The 16,207-nt window shown below is 44.5% G+C and overlaps 3 protein-coding genes across 3 annotated transcripts in view; 1 reads left to right on the forward strand and 2 right to left on the reverse strand.

Annotated features, from left to right (window-relative positions):
- Nucleotides 1-337: 337 nt before the first annotated feature.
- LOC123637231 lies at nt 338-8,160 on the reverse strand. Its single transcript, XM_045550234.1, has 5 exons — nt 8,111-8,160; nt 5,989-6,068; nt 5,628-5,895; nt 4,740-4,831; nt 338-854 (listed from the first exon to the last, which is right to left on the reverse strand). The coding sequence occupies exons 1-5, from the start codon at nt 8,158-8,160 to the stop codon at nt 682-684; spliced, it is 663 nt and encodes a 220-aa protein (XP_045406190.1). The 3' UTR covers nt 338-681.
- Nucleotides 8,161-10,645: 2,485 nt separating this feature from the next.
- MBD3L1 (methyl-CpG binding domain protein 3 like 1) lies at nt 10,646-11,245 on the forward strand. Its single transcript, XM_045550361.1, has one exon. The coding sequence runs from the start codon at nt 10,646-10,648 to the stop codon at nt 11,243-11,245; it is 600 nt and encodes a 199-aa protein (XP_045406317.1).
- A 2,420-nt stretch (nt 11,246-13,665) lies between these two features.
- MUC16 (mucin 16, cell surface associated) overlaps nt 13,666-16,207 on the reverse strand; it is a 120,416-nt gene continuing 117,874 nt past the window's right edge. The window contains exons 110-112 of the mRNA XM_045550493.1: nt 15,634-15,675; nt 15,236-15,315; nt 13,666-13,829 (exon numbers count right to left, since the gene is read on the reverse strand). Coding sequence (XP_045406449.1) covers nt 13,728-13,829; nt 15,236-15,315; nt 15,634-15,675 — 224 coding nt within the window. The 3' untranslated portion in view covers nt 13,666-13,727. The remainder of the gene's footprint in view (nt 13,830-15,235; nt 15,316-15,633; nt 15,676-16,207) is intronic.

The following is a 16,207-nucleotide window of genomic DNA, read 5'->3' on the forward strand; positions in this document are numbered from 1 at the left end:
TCAGAAATTCCCCCCTCTCTGAACCCAACCTCCCTCCTCTGCTTCCAGTGCAATTGCTCACATGTCTCTCTCACCACGTGTGTCCCTGCACCACACAGAGGCCTCCACCCCTCCCTCCTCGTTTCCTACCTATCCAGCTCGGATCTCACTATTCCTCACTTCAGCTGCCTCCCTCATCCCTATCCACGCCTCACGCTGGCCTAGCCAAACTCCAGCCGGGCACGACTCCAACCACCCGCATGCTCCATGGCAATATTTGGGCAGAGCAGCCTGCACCAGGGCAGTAACGCCGCCGCCTCTAGAAGAACATGGTCACCACTATGAAAAGAGCCCTGAGCCCTGCAGGAGGATCTTACAGGTCCGTGTGGCTTCTAATTTCTCAGACCTCCTCTCATCTCTTTAAACCTCACACGGCCTCACCTTTCCTGTCTGTGCTGAGTCATTTCCTAAATGGCCTTTGGGGATCTGAGCCTCCTGGTGTTTGCACCCTGCGTAGCCCCCGACACACATGGAATTAGGGCTGACCTGTGTGACTGGCAGATCTGGCAGAGGTGACAGTGGGTGATTTCCAAGGCCAAGTCCGAGAAGGCACTGCAGCTGCTGTCTTTGTCTTCTGGACGCTGCTCTAGGGGAAGCCGGTTGCCATGGTGGGATGACACCAAGGCAGCCATGCGCAGGGGCCTAGGTGCTGAGGAGGTGCAGCTTCCTGCCCACAGCTAGATCCGACCTTCCAGCCATGGGCGCGAATCTGGGGCACCAGTCCAGCCTTCCGATGACGTAGCCCAGTTGACAGCTTCCTGCAGCCTCCAGAAAATTCCAAGCCAGAACCTTCTGGCCAGGCCACTCCAGAGTTCCTGAACCACAAAACCAGTGGGAGATGAAAAACGATTACTGTTGTTCTAAGGTTTGGGATCACGGGCCAGGCAGCAACAGATAGCAAATCATCTCACATTGCACAGATGAGCCTGCATCCTACTTCTCAGAGTAACAGTCAAGAGAAGGAGTCCACCTTTCTGCCTTGCCACCAACGGTGCAGTCTGCACCCTGCTCTCCTCCCTCCCTCCTGCCACAGACCAGGAGCTGCCTCCCTTCTCTGCAGGGCCCTGCTCTTGAGCTCTGGGCTGGGGTCGCCCTCTTGCGCTCGATGCACCCTCATATGCCCTTTCCCTGCAAGCATTCCCACACGACCGGACTCTTCCTCATACCACCACAGCCTGATCCAGCATCCAGCAAAGCTGCAAAAATGTTCCCTACCAAGTGCACTTCCGGGAATCTTTCCCAAAGACACACAAATACTAAAAGATACCCGTGAGGTTATTCACTGTGTCAAATAGCCAAAGGACTGAAAACAGCACAAATGACCATCAATGGGGACTGATGGAAAACCTATGGGATATCTACGTAATGATGAAACATGTAGCCAGAACCCCCCCAAATAACCCCCTCAAGACCCCTAAAACCCCAAAAAGATCTCTACATATTAATAGAGATTATCATCCCCCCAAAATTAAATGAAAACAAAAATCAAGGTACAAAGCAGTGTAATGTTTCCTTTTTATAACAAGTGAAGGCCTCCCTTCCCTGGGGTTATAGAATAAAATTTAACTTCATAAAACCAGCTTCTAGGGGTATCTATGTGTGACCTCCCTGAACCTAAAGGTAAAAGCAGTGAAGGCTGTGTGTGGGCAGGGACTGGGGCATTGGACATGAATAGTGAGTTTGGGTAGAGTTGCAGGGAGTCTGACTCCTGGGCCTCTGTGGTAGGCAGATTAATAGCTTCCCCCTCCCCACCCCTAACAGGTACCCACATTCTAGTCCCCAGAAGCCTTGAACAGGCTCCCTTACATTGCAAATGTGATTAAGATAAGGATTTTTTTTTTTTTTTGAGAAAAGGTCTTACTCTGTTGCCCAAGCTGGAGTGCACTGGCATCATCATAGCTCACTGAAGCCTCAAACTCCTGGGCTCAAGTGATCCTCCTGCCTCAGCCTACTGAGTAGTTCGGACTACAGGCAGGTACCACCATGCCTGGCTAAGTTTTCCATTTTTAGTAAAGACAGGGTCTCGCTCTTGCTCAGGATGGTCTCAAACTCCTGGCCTCAAGCGATCCTCCCTCCTTAGCCTCCCAAAGTGCTGGGGTTACAGGTGTGAGATGCCGCACCTGGCCAAGGTAAGGATCTTGAGATGGGGGATTATCCTGGACTATCCAGGTTGGCCCCGCGTCATCACAGGGTAGGAGGGTGAGAGTCAGAGAAGGAGATGTGATGATGGAAGCATGGGGGTGTGTGTGCGGGGAGGGCAGGTGGGGAACAGAGACAGAGAGAGGTTTGAAGATGCTGCCCTGCTAGTTTTGAAAGTGGAGGAAGGAGCCACAGCCTAGGAATTCAAGGAGTCTCTACAAGATGAAAAAGGCAGGAAGTGGATTCTCCCCAGAGCCTCTAGAAGGAACACCACCCTGCTGATTCATTTAGGATTTCTGACCTCCAAAACTGCAAGGGAATAAACTTGTGTTGCTTTAAGTCACTAAATTTGTTATAATTTGTTACAGTAGCAACAGGAAGCTAATATTGCCTCTAGTATCAAATCTTCCCTGAGGCCTTTGTGTGAATTTGGCAACAGCTGCAGAACTTCCCTATCCTCTACAAGTGCAGGATACCGCCTTTCCCCCCGACCCGCGACCCAATCTGCAGTTAGGAATACAGTAGTTGCAGTCACTGAGCTGAGGAGTGAGAAGGTTGGGATCCAGCCAGCACACTGGCCCCCAAGAGGAACGCAAGCAGAGAAGGTGCCGGGTCCATCTGCAGCCCCCATGTGCCCCTTCAAGGTTGCCTGGCAACTGCAATCTCCTATTGGGGCAGGAAGGGTCTCTGTTCAGTTTACAGATCTGGTGACTCCTGCCCTGCCCTAGATGTATATGGTGGGGCTGGAAGAGGGTCACAGCAGATGGGCCACTCTATACCAGAGTTGTCCAATAGAATTTTTGGTGACAACAGAAATGTGCCCTAATTCTGCTCTAATAGGGCAGCCACATGTGGCTACTGAGCACGTGAAATGTGGCTAGTAAGACTGTGAAAACTGATTTTAAATTGTGCTTAATTTTCATTGGTTTAACTGAAATAGCTCCATGTGGCTAATGGCTACCACAGCGGACGGAGCAGCCCCAGACATGCACAGGCCTCACTTCCTTTAGGATGTGGAAGAGGATCCTTTAGGTTTGGCTGAGGGGGCTGCCTGCAGGTTTGCACAGACAGGAGCTGGGAGCACCAGGAGTGCTCTGTGTCATCAGAAAAATGCAAGGATGAATGAGAGTGTCACCACATTCTCCCAGTTCTAAACTTCCAGATCTCTTCTTCCCCACTCTGCGACCATTATCTGGGCCTAGGGAACAATCATCTGATTCCTAAACTTCTTCCGAACACCTCCCATCTTGCCTCTTAAAAAGTCTTCACTCTGGGCCGGGCCCGGTGGCTCACGCCTGTAATCCTAGCACTCTGGGAGGCTGAGGCAGGAGGATCGCTTGAGCTCAGGAGTTCGAGACCAGCCTGAGCAAGAGCGAGACCCCATCTCTACTAAAAATAGAAATTAGCTGGACAACTAAAAATATATAGAAAAAATTAGCCAGGCATGGTGGCGCATGCCTGTAGTCCCAGCTACTAGGGAGGATGAGGCAGAAGGATTGCTTGAGCCCAGGAGTTTGAGGTTGCTGTGCGCTAAGGTGATGCCATGGCACTCCAACCCAGGCAACAGAGTGTGAGACTCTATCTCAAAAAAAACAAAAACCAAAAACCAAAAAAACCCTGAATGTCCTATGTCCCAGCAAATCCCTTAGTCCTGAATAAATGGGGATAGTTGGTCACCATAAATTGTATACTCAAAGCATTACCTATTGCATGATAAGCAAACATTCCCTTGAGAATGTTATAGGAAAGCTAGAATGAAAAAGGCACACATACATACACAATTAGCAAAATCCCACAATTAAACATAAGATTACTTAACGTAATTCTCTACAATAAAAATCACCATATTGTTATTTCAGGAAAGTTTTAAGCAACAAAGTTGATTACTATTACGAGGCAAGATGCAGAGGACAATCTTTTTGGAAACCAGAGCCCTATCCTTCAATCTATAAGTTGTTGCTTAATATTCTCCCAAGTGATTTAAAATCTCATTAGGAAAAAAAAATCTAATTGCTCAAAACACATCTAGTTGCTGGGCAATTCAATTTTAAATTTCTGTACCAATATAAGGAAGCTCAAGTCATCTTTGTTGTGAGTGCTTCTATATTTTGAAGTCTTATGGAGGATTTATACACCTTTAAAATTCAAATCAAACAGGCCTGAGGAATGTTGCTGAGGAGTTCTGCTAGTCTTTAGTGAAAAGACTTGTAATGCTACATATCCACGTAAATATTTTACATAAAATCCTGAAATTTTTAGTATGATGACATAAAAGAAAATCTATATTTCTCTACAGTTAGACATATTTATGCTTATATGTGTTTTGTATTTATTTGCATTTAACTGTATTTACTGACTTATTTACACATATATAACCATAAATACCTTAGTAGTATCTTTCCCTTAATATAAACCATCAAACATAAATAATTTTTTTTAAGATACCCTCACTCTTAGCGACTCCTTGTGGTTACAATCTGAGCAAAGGACAAGCCCAGGAGCAGTTCTACACAGGGGAGACTGCTGGAACCCTGTTGTTCCACATTCCACGTGATACTCACCTAGTCCCACAGAAACCCACGGATCAGTGAGGACAGATGGACTCTGAGGCTGGTTTGAACACACATCTGAGCTTGAGAGATGCTCTTCTTGTCTGAAAAAAAAAAGCACAAAAATTGCTTTTGAGGCTTTTTATACTTTGTACAGTTGTTGGATACAGTTGTTGGCTAAAAGGACCAATCCATTCACTTTTTTTTTCCCTGACTGATTTAACTTGTAATAAGGGCCAGCCTGTTGGCTGTAACTGGATTTACCTGATTCCTACCCAGCTACCTGCTATTCAAGATGGGAGAAAGCAGCTAAATGCTGTGTTGTACATTTGACACTTGACAACTCATTTCGCTGGAGAGAGATTTTATGGTGACTCTAGCCACTTTAAACTACCTTCTCATTTAGAGGCCCTATAAGTGACTCAGATTAATTTTAAACAATCTGTATAGTTTATCCGGAATTTCATAGATTTTAAGGCCCTAGAGCACGGTGTCCCAACCTAGGCACTATTGATAATTCTTTGCTGTGGGGGGCTGTCCTGTGTAAGGTAGGATGTTTAACACTAAGCAGCGTCCCTGGCCTCCACCCACTAGATGACAGTAGCAATCTCCCCTCCCCCACAATTGCTAACAACCAAAAAGGTCTCTAGACGTGGCCAAGAGTCCCCCGGGGCACAGAATCGCCCCGGGTGAGGGCAATGGGGGCTCTCTGAGGAGGCGGCGGCGGCGCTGGTACCCGACCCGGGAGGAAACAGCAGCTTTGGGCTGACCTGAGCGAACAACCCGAGGCCTCCGAGGACGAAACGCGGCTCCCGGAAGGGATGTAGGGTCTGCGGCTGGGGGTGCCCGCGGCCCACGCCCCTCCCTGGACTCGGACCCAAGCCCCCGCCCGCCGCTCACCGAGCCCGACCCCTCCCGCCGGGCCAAATGCGCCGACTCGCGGTAAAGAACAGACTCGCTTCCCGGCGCGCTACGCGCGGCTCCTCCCACGACACCGCCCCGCGCTTCCGCTTCCGGTCTCGGGCGGGCCGTCCCGCACGTCCGCTTCCGGTCTCGGGCTGGCGGCGGCAGAGACGAGGATGTGGGGGATTTGGGACTGAAGCAGCGGACGAGCGGGGAGCGGGGCGGCCGAGGTAGTCTAGTTTTCTTAGTAAGAACAAGGTTGGGCCTTAGGCTGAGTCAGCTGCAGGGGCAGGGTCGGTTCTGAGGGCAGGATCAGGCGGAAGAACGGGCGCTGGGCGGGGCCCAGTGTGAGCGGTACCAGGCCTGGAGGGCGGGGCCGATGGACAGAGACTAGCACCGGGGGCGGGGTTGTGGGCGGTACTAGGCTCAGGGGCGGGGCTGAGTGGGCGGAGGCAAGTTCCCGGGACCGGGATACAGATGCGAATAAAGCGTGTGTAAGTTGTCGGGTGGAGCTGAGATATGCTCAGGGGGCTGGTGCTGTGGGAGCTCAGCTCCGGGCGGTGGGAGGGCTGAAGGCGGGGCTTTCCTTGGATCAAATGGAGAAAGAAAAGTAAGATCGTTTGCAAGTTGCCCTTTGACCAAAGAGGAACTAGTGCCTCCATTAATGATTATTTAGAATAAGGAAAAAATCTGAACATGACACATAAATCTCCCCAAGAGAAGACTTATAGCTTGATGTGTTAGTAAGCCTGAGATGTGTTCAAATGATTTATGCTTTCAGTTTAACATAGGGTGTGAATAAGAAAGTAAAACCAAGGGGTCTAGTAAGGAAAAAATTACCCCATGTCCATTTCTGGGGATTCTCATCTTTCCTAGAATAAATGTTTATTTCAGAATTAAAAAAATTTGTTTTACCAAAATGTTCATACCCCCATAATATTGTGAAATTTAAAAATAATAAAAAATGTTACTTTGCTACATTTTTATTCTGATTTTATGTTCCATTTTTTTTCCTATAGACAGACGATATTGAGATTCTCTAATCAGCAAAGAAGTACATACGAATTAAATTAATGGCATTATAGTGGTGCCTTTCAAGTAATGAAAAAAATTGAATATTCAGTTTGGCAACAGTTTAGGAAATGAATGATCCTACCCTCTGCTAGTGGCGTTGTAAAGTGCTGGTTTCTTGGCAGGTAGTTGGCAACATATACTAGAAACTGTGAATGTACATATTTATCAACCCAGCAATTTTACAATGACCCACATCAGAGAAACGTTCAAAGTTTGTTAAAGAGAATTCATCATCTACTTTTTATTTATTGTCACAGAAGAGTAGTAACAATGGCTAAATAGGTATTGGCATCTGTATGAAATGTTTGTAGGCATTAAAACAATAATGTCAATGTATATTTAGTTACATTGAATTATGTTCAGAATATGATGTTAGGTATGAGAAGCTGGCTACAGAATGAGGTTGACAGTGTGTTGACACTGTAACACACAAGGTCTAGGAATACAAAATTCCAGGGCTTAACAATCATGTGATGCCTGGACCCTTTCTTCCCAGAATGAAGGTGACCTGAAACTTCTCTGGCTGGACAATTGAAGGTACAGTGCAAAGTTTTGCCTCCAGCCTCACAACATGGACTAAAGACTCTCTCACTCTGCACCCCACACCAGCCTCATGGACGAGGCAGGTTCTTAGTTTCCCCGCAGAATGCCTGAGATCAGAAGACCTTTTGTGCCCTGATAGTCACTTCCTGCCACCCTAACTCTGGTACAGTGGAAACAGCCAGTGGCTTGTGCCTAATCAGAAAATGAAATAATTGCCATAAACTATTCCATTCCATGTTTTGATTCATGGCAGAGAAAGAGGCGAGGAAACTCAATGGAAACAGCTGGAAGGGACAAAGATTGAACACATATAGGTCCCCATACACAAGAGAGACATGGCTGAAATTCCACCCCAAAACCCAGCAGTTGCTCTATCACCTCTCTCCAGTGCAAGGCCACCTGCAGAAAAGACAAGTGTTATTAAATAATCCCAGAAGGAATTAAAGATGGAGACACCCCATGGAAACAATTGCATACTGCCTAAACCTCTTCCGAGGAGATGGTTGTGTTGATACATTGAGTGTTTTAGAAGCATACACAATGCAACTGTTGCAATCAGCAAAGCATGCACGGAACACAGGCTGTGTTATGGTAAACTAGATAAGAACCATTACAGTAGCTCACTCACAGACACGCGTGCCACACAGTTGGATAAAGTCCAGTCTTAAAACACTATTCTCATTTTCCTTAGAAAAACTACTGATAAGGATCAAAGAACAGGGCATTAACCCCTCTGAAAGATTATCTACTTTTTAATTTTTTGACTTCCAGGATTGCGGGCTAGAATGCCTTGTTCCTATAGGACTAAATTACTGATATTTAGAGGGACACGGTCTGTTTAGGGTGGTGGATCTGACACCCACGGCTTCTCTATGAGGCACATTTCAACAATGCGCTTGTCAGCAGTGGGCATGAACCCCTTGATCCCAACGGTGATCTCAGGCTGGCGGTCAGTCTCTCAGAATGCTTGTGTGCCTCCCTCCATGGGTCCTGGTGGTGAGAAGGGGCTGGTGTCCCGGAAGTCTCACTTGTTCCAAGCCCCCCAGGGACTGACCATGGGGATTAAACTGACAGAGTGGATGATAAAAGGTATAGATTTCTCTCTTCCATCTTTTTTTCTTTTTCTTTTCTTTTTTTAAATTAGAGATGGGGTCTCACTCTTGCTCACGGTAGTCTCGAACCCTGAGCTCAAGCAATCCTCTTGCCTCAGCTTCCCAGAGTGGTAGGATTACAGGACTGAGCCACCGCGCCCAGCCTCTCTTTTCCTTCTGGAAGGGAGTGGAGAGAAAAAGGAAAAAGAAGGTCCTAGAGGGATGAAGAAGGGATAGAACATTCAGGATTCATTGGTCTGCATTTTTGTCATGTTTGCAGGCACCTTAGATAATTTTCAGGGGGATTACACACATGCACACACATGCGTGTGCACATATGTGTATATACAGCCAAGAACTTATGGATGGGATGTCACTTCTCAAGTTGGCCTGAGCACAAAAGATAATGTTTTTTCCCCTTCTCTGTTTTATTTATCTCTGTTTTAATCTTCATTATTTCCTTCCATTTGCTGGCACGACTGGGGTGTCATAAATGTGTGCCTGTAGTGCCAGCTATGAGGGAGGCTGAGGCAGGAGGATCGCTTGAGCCCAGGAGTTGCAGGCTGCAGTGAGCTATGATGATGCCACTGCACTCCAGCCTGGGTGACACAGAGAGAGACTCTGTCTCAAAAAAAAAAAAAATCATTTCAGATGAATAATGAAAGTTCCTTTTGGATCTAATACCAGAGAGGCCATTGTGACCTTAGTGGGGGAAGTAGCCATAGAATGTTGAAGGCAGATAGAAGTTTGGAGTGATCTGAAGAGTTGCTTGGAGGTGAGAAGGCAGAGACAGAGGGTAAAGATGATCTTCTCTCAATGGCACAGCTAAGGAAAAGGAATAGAAATCAGTGGTTGAGGAGAGGTCCCAGGAAAGTCAGGTGAGGCGTTTCTGTATACTTAGGAGAAATTTGAACATATTTAAGTGCCAAAGGAAAGATTCAGTAGAAAAAGAGAAGTTGAAGATACAGGGGCTAAATGGGAATACTGAAGGCATAAGATCACTACGAAGGAAGAAGAGATGAAGTGTAGATCACCATTGGAGGGTAACAGACATCTCATTGAATAAAATCAGAGGAAATTTGGAAGCTGTGGAAGTTTATCAGGGGTATTTGCAGATTTGGCAACTAGAACCATAACATTTCAACCCAGTACTTAGCAATTCCTCTGTGCAGTATCAGGCAAGTGAAGGCAACTTGAGTATATATGAGGAAAAAAAGAAAAGTGGAGAACATTTGAAACAGGCTTTGGGGAAAATCAAGGAGTTAATATGTCAACACATAAAAGAAAGTGAAATTTCTGGGCGTTACCCCAGTTAATGCTGACTATCTTGTATTTATAGTGGTACCAAAATAGTATGTTGTGTGTTTTGTTCAGTGGTTAGCGTAAGACTAACTGTAGCTGTGTTGTTGAGGATCAATGGGTATCTCCCAGGTTTAAAGGTTTACAAGGAACATATGATGAGCAGTAAGGAATTATGGCTTATTCCAAGGGGATTATTGAGGTCACAGACCATGGAATCCAAGAGTAACAGGAATGGAAGGAGAACGGGGAAGGTGCTGATATGGTAGTCTGGCATAACTTTTGTTCTTGAGGAATAGATATCTATTATATGGGTGTTTGCATAGAAATGAGAAATTTGTGGTGGGTGAACAAGCTTTCTGAATTATTATTTTGGGGCATGGCCATTTGGGTATGAGAGTGAGTCCATAAGAGTGGAGCAGGTAGTAATTTCACTATCGATGAACACGCTGCAGGTGCTATAAAACCCAAGAGTTCAATGGGTTAACCAAATGAATAGTCAAATCACACGGAAGAATGGCAGGATTTTTTAAAAATAAAAACAATATTTTTAATATTCAAAGATCTATAGCATTTATTGTGCACAATGGGTAAATGAGGTCTGTAAGACACAATGCATGAATTAGAAATGTAGCAAAGATTAGTATAACATTGGAATGGCAGGATTTGAGATTTAGAAAAAGACATGTAGTGTGTGTTACAAGAGAGGGTATCAGGCCTTGTGCATTTAGGAATGACAGGGACAAAAAGAGAATAAAATGATACTCGAACAACAAGATGGTTTGCAGGATGGTGGAGGAATGTTTTGACTTTGAGCTATCTGTCCTTGACTCAGATCTGCTTGGGGATGTTTCAAGGAGGCAGGTGAAACTTGTCTCTGAGGGAAGGAGGAGAGATGTAAGTCCAAAAGATCTGAGTTCATTGTCAGCTGAGAAAGCAGGCTTCATTTATCATTTTGATCCAATTTCATGATTTTTATTTTTATAGCATAAGAGGCAAAGAAGTATGATGGCTAAGAGTTTGCAGAGAAAGCAACGTGACTGTGTGAACCAATCCAAATCAAAGCCTGGCTTAAGCATCTCCAACCCTTTGAGGATGTCCAGCTACATATTCAAAAGGCCAGTTACTAAAATCACATCCCATCCTGGCAATGAGGTTAGATACCACCAATGGGAAGAGAGCCTGGAAAAGCCGCAACAGGTCTGCTGGCAGAAGAGACTTCAAGGACTCCAGGCCTACAGCAGTTCAGGAGAACTTTTAAGTACTTTGGATCTTGCCAAATCCTTGCAAAAGCTCACACCTGGTTGTACAGGTGCATCCCTGCCAGGGGCTCTTGCTGGCGGTCTGTGTCCCAGTCCCACACCGACCTTTGCCCAGTCTTCAGATTTGGCGGAGGTTGTTCCTGGAGCGGGTCTGGGTAGCTCACAGATCCTCTGCAAACAATTTCTGGTCACGGAGGAAGATATTAGGAAACAGGAAAGGAAAGTGAAGTTGGTAAGAGAGAGACTGGCCATAGCATTGATTGCAGACGGACTTGCTAATGAGGCAGAGAAAATGCAAGACCAAGAAGGGGGTCCTGAAAAACACTGTGATAAAAAGAGAAGATAGTGAAGATGAAATGAAACACCACCCTTTATGAACATCTCTTTGCAGTGCCCATAAATGATTTTTTAATGCTTTGAGCTCTCGAAACTTTAAAATATGCAAATACTTTTCTTCATGAAACTCCTCTGCATGACATAAAAGAACATAGATAGTAATTTCTTTTTGAGGTGAGAGATGGGGTTTCAGGTGAGTACAGAAAGGAGATTTTTCTTTTTGATATTATACTTCCGTCTTCATTTACTATTTACATTACTTGTTTGCATTTTATTTTACTTTATTTTTTTAAAAAACATATTGTATATATGTAAGATGTATGACCCGATGTTTGTGTGTGTGTATATATATGCACACAGTTGACTCTTGAACAACACCAGGGTTGGGGCACCCAGCCCTCATGCAGTCAAAAATCTTCATATAACTTTTGACTTCCCCAAAACTGAACTACTAATAGCCTGCTGTTTAATGGAAGTCTTACTGATAACACAAACAATTGACGAACACGTAGTTTGTATATGGGTTACACACTGTATTCTTACAATAAAGTAAGCTAGAAAAAAGAAACTCTTATTAAGAAAATCGTAAACAAGAGGAAATATATTTTGTATTCATTAAGTGGAAGTGGATCATCATAAAGGTTTTCATCGTCATCATCTTCACGTTGAGTAGTCTGAGGAGGAGGAGAAGGAAGAGGAGGAGTGGGTCTTGTCTCAGATAAACTCTGTTTCTACGTATGTGACTTTGTAAAGATTCCATCTATAAGTGAGGTCATGTGGTATTTTTTTTTTCTGTGTCTGGCTTACCTGGCTCATTTTAAAGTAAATAGGGAGGTAACAAAATCATGGAATTATTCAGGGCTTTGTCCTCCTCACACAATAAAGCCTTGTTTCAGGAAAATCCCAGGATGGTATAGAAAAACCACCCTCCAAACTGGGATGCTGGCGAGAGACCAAAGCGTGCTGTGGGTAAGTCCAGCATGGCTAGTCAGATGAGTTTATTACAGTTTATTTATACAGGGCGTCCACTCCTAGTCAAGACATGAATCCACCGGGCACTCACTCCTGGGCCATGGCAGAAATTCTTCAGAGAGTAAGATGCTCACTGCCTGCCTGTTTGTGGAGCCTTAAATTTCTTTCTGGCAAGTGATGCAGAGTTCTCTGTATGTGTTATCATTGCATATTTACATAAGATACAGATTAAGCATCACATCCCCCCATTAGGTGGGGACTTTAGTATTACAATCAGTGGCTACCATAAGATAAATAAGGCAGCTTAAAACAGTTTATGCTGTTCATCAGATTTATGGCCATCTCCACAAAAGGAGTTACTTAAGAATGCCCTTTCTACTTTGGATTTCTTTCTGCTTCCTTGCTTTTCATCTATATCTCTAAGTTCAAAAGAAAATCTACTTGTAGCTCTTTGAGGTATTTCCATATTACTTTACACACAGGTTGACCAGTAATCCCATTATTGGGAATTTACCCAAAAGACCAAAAGACATTCTATAAAAAAGACACCTGCACTTGAATATTTATAGCAGCAAAATTCACAATTACAAAGATGTGGAAACAACCCAAGTGCCCATCAATACATAAGTGGATTAATAAAATGTGGTATATGTGTACCATGGAGTTCTACTTAGCCACAAAAAACAATGGTGATCTAGCACCTCTTGTATTATCCTGGATGGAGCTGGAGCCCATTCTACTAAGTGAGGTATCACAAGAATGGAAAAACAAGCACCGTATGTACCCGCCATCAGATTGGTATTAACTGACTTAATTGACCAACAATTAAGTGCACATATAGCAGTAACATTCATCGGGTGTCGGGCAGAGGGGAGGAGGGGGGAGGGGATGGGTAAATTCATGCCTAATGGGTGCAGTGTGACTAAGATGGGAAAATTGACACAGAAGTGGGATGTCCATTTTAAGCGGTGCCAATGTCTATACCAGTTTCACCAATTCTGGTGTCTCTGAGGGATGAGATGCTATGGACCTGGTATTTATACTCCCCTTGCATTTAGGCAGGCATTGTTTAGTTGGTCTTAGCAACATGCTATAAAGAGAGTAATTTGTGTCACTCCTGGATTTAAGATCCAGTAGATGACACTCCAACTGCTTCTTCCATTGCCTTGGCAACCATAGAAGCTAAATGTTATAAGTGGCATAACCCCAAAATAAAAGGAGCTTGGTTCCATGGGTCACTACGTGGAGGAGAGCTATCTTGGAGAGTCCCTCAACCTTTGGATGAGTAAGAAATAATTTTGTTTTATAAATTTGTTACTGTGGAAAAAAATAGAGACAGAGCTGATAGTTGCCTTCTAGACTTAATGAAGGAGGAAGGAAGACTTTTAGTCCCCTGGGAACCACTCTGGGGCCAAGTCAAGAATGGCTCAGAGTCTGTGTCTGACCAATGTGGTTTATTTCTGCCCCAGCCAAGCTTTTCTGGAGCCTGGCTGGGGAAAAGGGACCCAAGGAAGATGCAGTCATTGCCGTCTCCTCAGGTCTAGGAGTGCCAGGTAGTAGCCCAGGTGGCGTTGCTGGACCTCGTAGTCGCCCTCCTTCTTCCTCCGCAGGCAGGCGATCACCTGCAAGGGTAAAGAGAAGAGCTCAGAATGGACTGTCGGCCACCGATGCTGACCCCCAGGGGCGAGAACATGGCCAGAGCCAGAGCCAGAGACCTGACACTTCCTGTCAGGAGAGCTCTTACTTCCCTCGGTCCTTCTCCTCCTCCCCTTCTATTCCCTTCTCACCTCTTTCTCTTCTTCTCTCTCCCCTTTCATTCTGATTTTTTTTTACTTTACCCCCCTCTGATATCCTTTCACTTCTCTCTCTCCCTCCCTGCCTTCCCCACACCCCTCCAGCTGAGCTGAGGTGTAACTGACATACAATAAGCTGCACACATTTAACATGAACAATTTAACAACTTTCAATTATAACTTAATTGAATCACCACCACCACCACAATCAACATAAGGGATACCCATTCATCATCCTCCAAAGTTTCCTCCTGATCCCTTATAATTCCTTTGCCCCGACACTTGCAAACACATTTTCATTCCCAGGCAACTATGGATCTGATTTCTGTCCCTACTGTCATTTGCATTTTCTAGAGCTTTTAATAAATGGAATCATACGATATGTACTCTTCCTTGACTTCTTTCACTTGGCATAATTATTTTGCAATTTATGCATGTTGTTGCACATATTAATAATTTCTTCCTTCTTATTGCTGAATAGTATTCTATTGTTCAGATATGCCTGTTGAGGGACATTGGAATTGTTCTCAGGTTTTGGCTATTAAAAACAAAGGTGTTATGAACATTTGTATACAAGTCTTTGTATGGACATATGCTTTTATTTCTCTAAATTACCAGGAGCGGGACAGCTGAGTCATGTGGCATTTTCAAAGAAAATATGTAATTTTCATATGTAATTTTTAAAGAAACGGCCAAGCTATTTTCCACTAGCACCCTATGAGAGTTGCAGTTGCCCCACATCTTTGTCAGCACTTGTTATAGTCAGTCTTAAATCTTAGCCATTCTTGTGTGTAGTGGCATCTCCTTGTGGCTTCATGTACATTTCGCTAATGACTAATGTTGTCAAGGTTTTGAGATCTATTGCACCACATGGGGACTGTGGTTAATAATAATGGAATGCATGTTTCAAAATTGCTAAGAAAGTAGATTTCAGATATTTGCACCATGAATAAATCATACACATGTGAGGTGATGGATATGTTAATGAGCTTGACTTACTCAACCCATAATGTCATATATCTAAGGACCACCTTGTACCCCCTGAATAGATACATTTATTATTTGCCCATTAAAAAGAAAATTTTTAAAGAAAAAGAAAAGAAAAAGGCAAGCCACACACAAACTGGGAGAAAATAATATGCAAAACATATACCCAGAAGAGGACTTGTATTGGTAATATATTAAAAATTCTTACAACCCAATGGTAAGAAGACAAGCACCCCTTCCTTGCTCACCAGGAAACAGGCGATGAGGCATACTATGAATCCCAGGAATCCTGCCAGCGAGATGAGGATGATGGCCCAGAAGGGAAGGTCTGGGGAGATAAGAGCTAGGGTGAGCCACCTCCTGCCACCTCCCAGGGCTCCTTTTTGGACCTTTGTTGCCTGAGGATGGGCACAGCCTTGTGAAGCAAAGCTTAGTGGTTCAACACTTCATGGTCCAGAAACCCCAAAGAAGTGGGCCCCCAGCAGGCTGGGACTTCCCTATCCCTTCACTGTGCCTCAAGAGTCCTTGCCATGGGTTGGCCAATGTTCATCATCATTCAAGACCCTGTGTGCACGGTGCCCTTTGACAAGGCAAAGCATGGGGTGGCCTCCACCCTGCCCTGGGCTGGAGCTTCTTTAAGGCTTACCCATCTTGTCAGTCAAGGCATGACTTTCCTGGGGAGAATAGCCTAGAAACGAAAGAAATGGAGACTGTTCATGAGTGCGTTTTATTCTTTTAAAGGCAATTTTTCGAACCTACAGAGAAGTAGAGAGGACAGTATAAGCAACATCCATCACTTCAGTGGAATGATTTATATCTCATCCAATGAAAAATAATATTCTATCTAATGTTTGAATTATTGACATTTGCTGCCCTTGATTCATTTGATGTTTTCATTGACATTTTTAGAATCAAGCGGACATCAAGGAGTCAAGGACATTTCATCCTGAATACTTCAATTTGTAGCTCTCTAAAAAAAAAATGAGAACACTTTGTTACATGAGCTCAAGGCCATTATCACACTACAAGGTTGTAATAAATTTAGTTTGTGCCTCTGAGCACGGAGGACCTAAACTGAGCTCAGCCATCTCATGGCAGTGGGTGGTGGAGAGAATGGGTCATCGCAGTTGGGAACCCACAGGATCTCTCTAAATTTGTAAATTCTCAATCAAAAGCTTTATTTTCCCCCTCTGCCTAGAAACACATTTAAACCCTTCTCC

The sequence above is a fragment of the Lemur catta genome, chromosome 1 (genome assembly GCF_020740605.2).
Source record: "Lemur catta isolate mLemCat1 chromosome 1, mLemCat1.pri, whole genome shotgun sequence".
Taxonomy (NCBI): Eukaryota; Metazoa; Chordata; class Mammalia; order Primates; family Lemuridae; genus Lemur; species Lemur catta.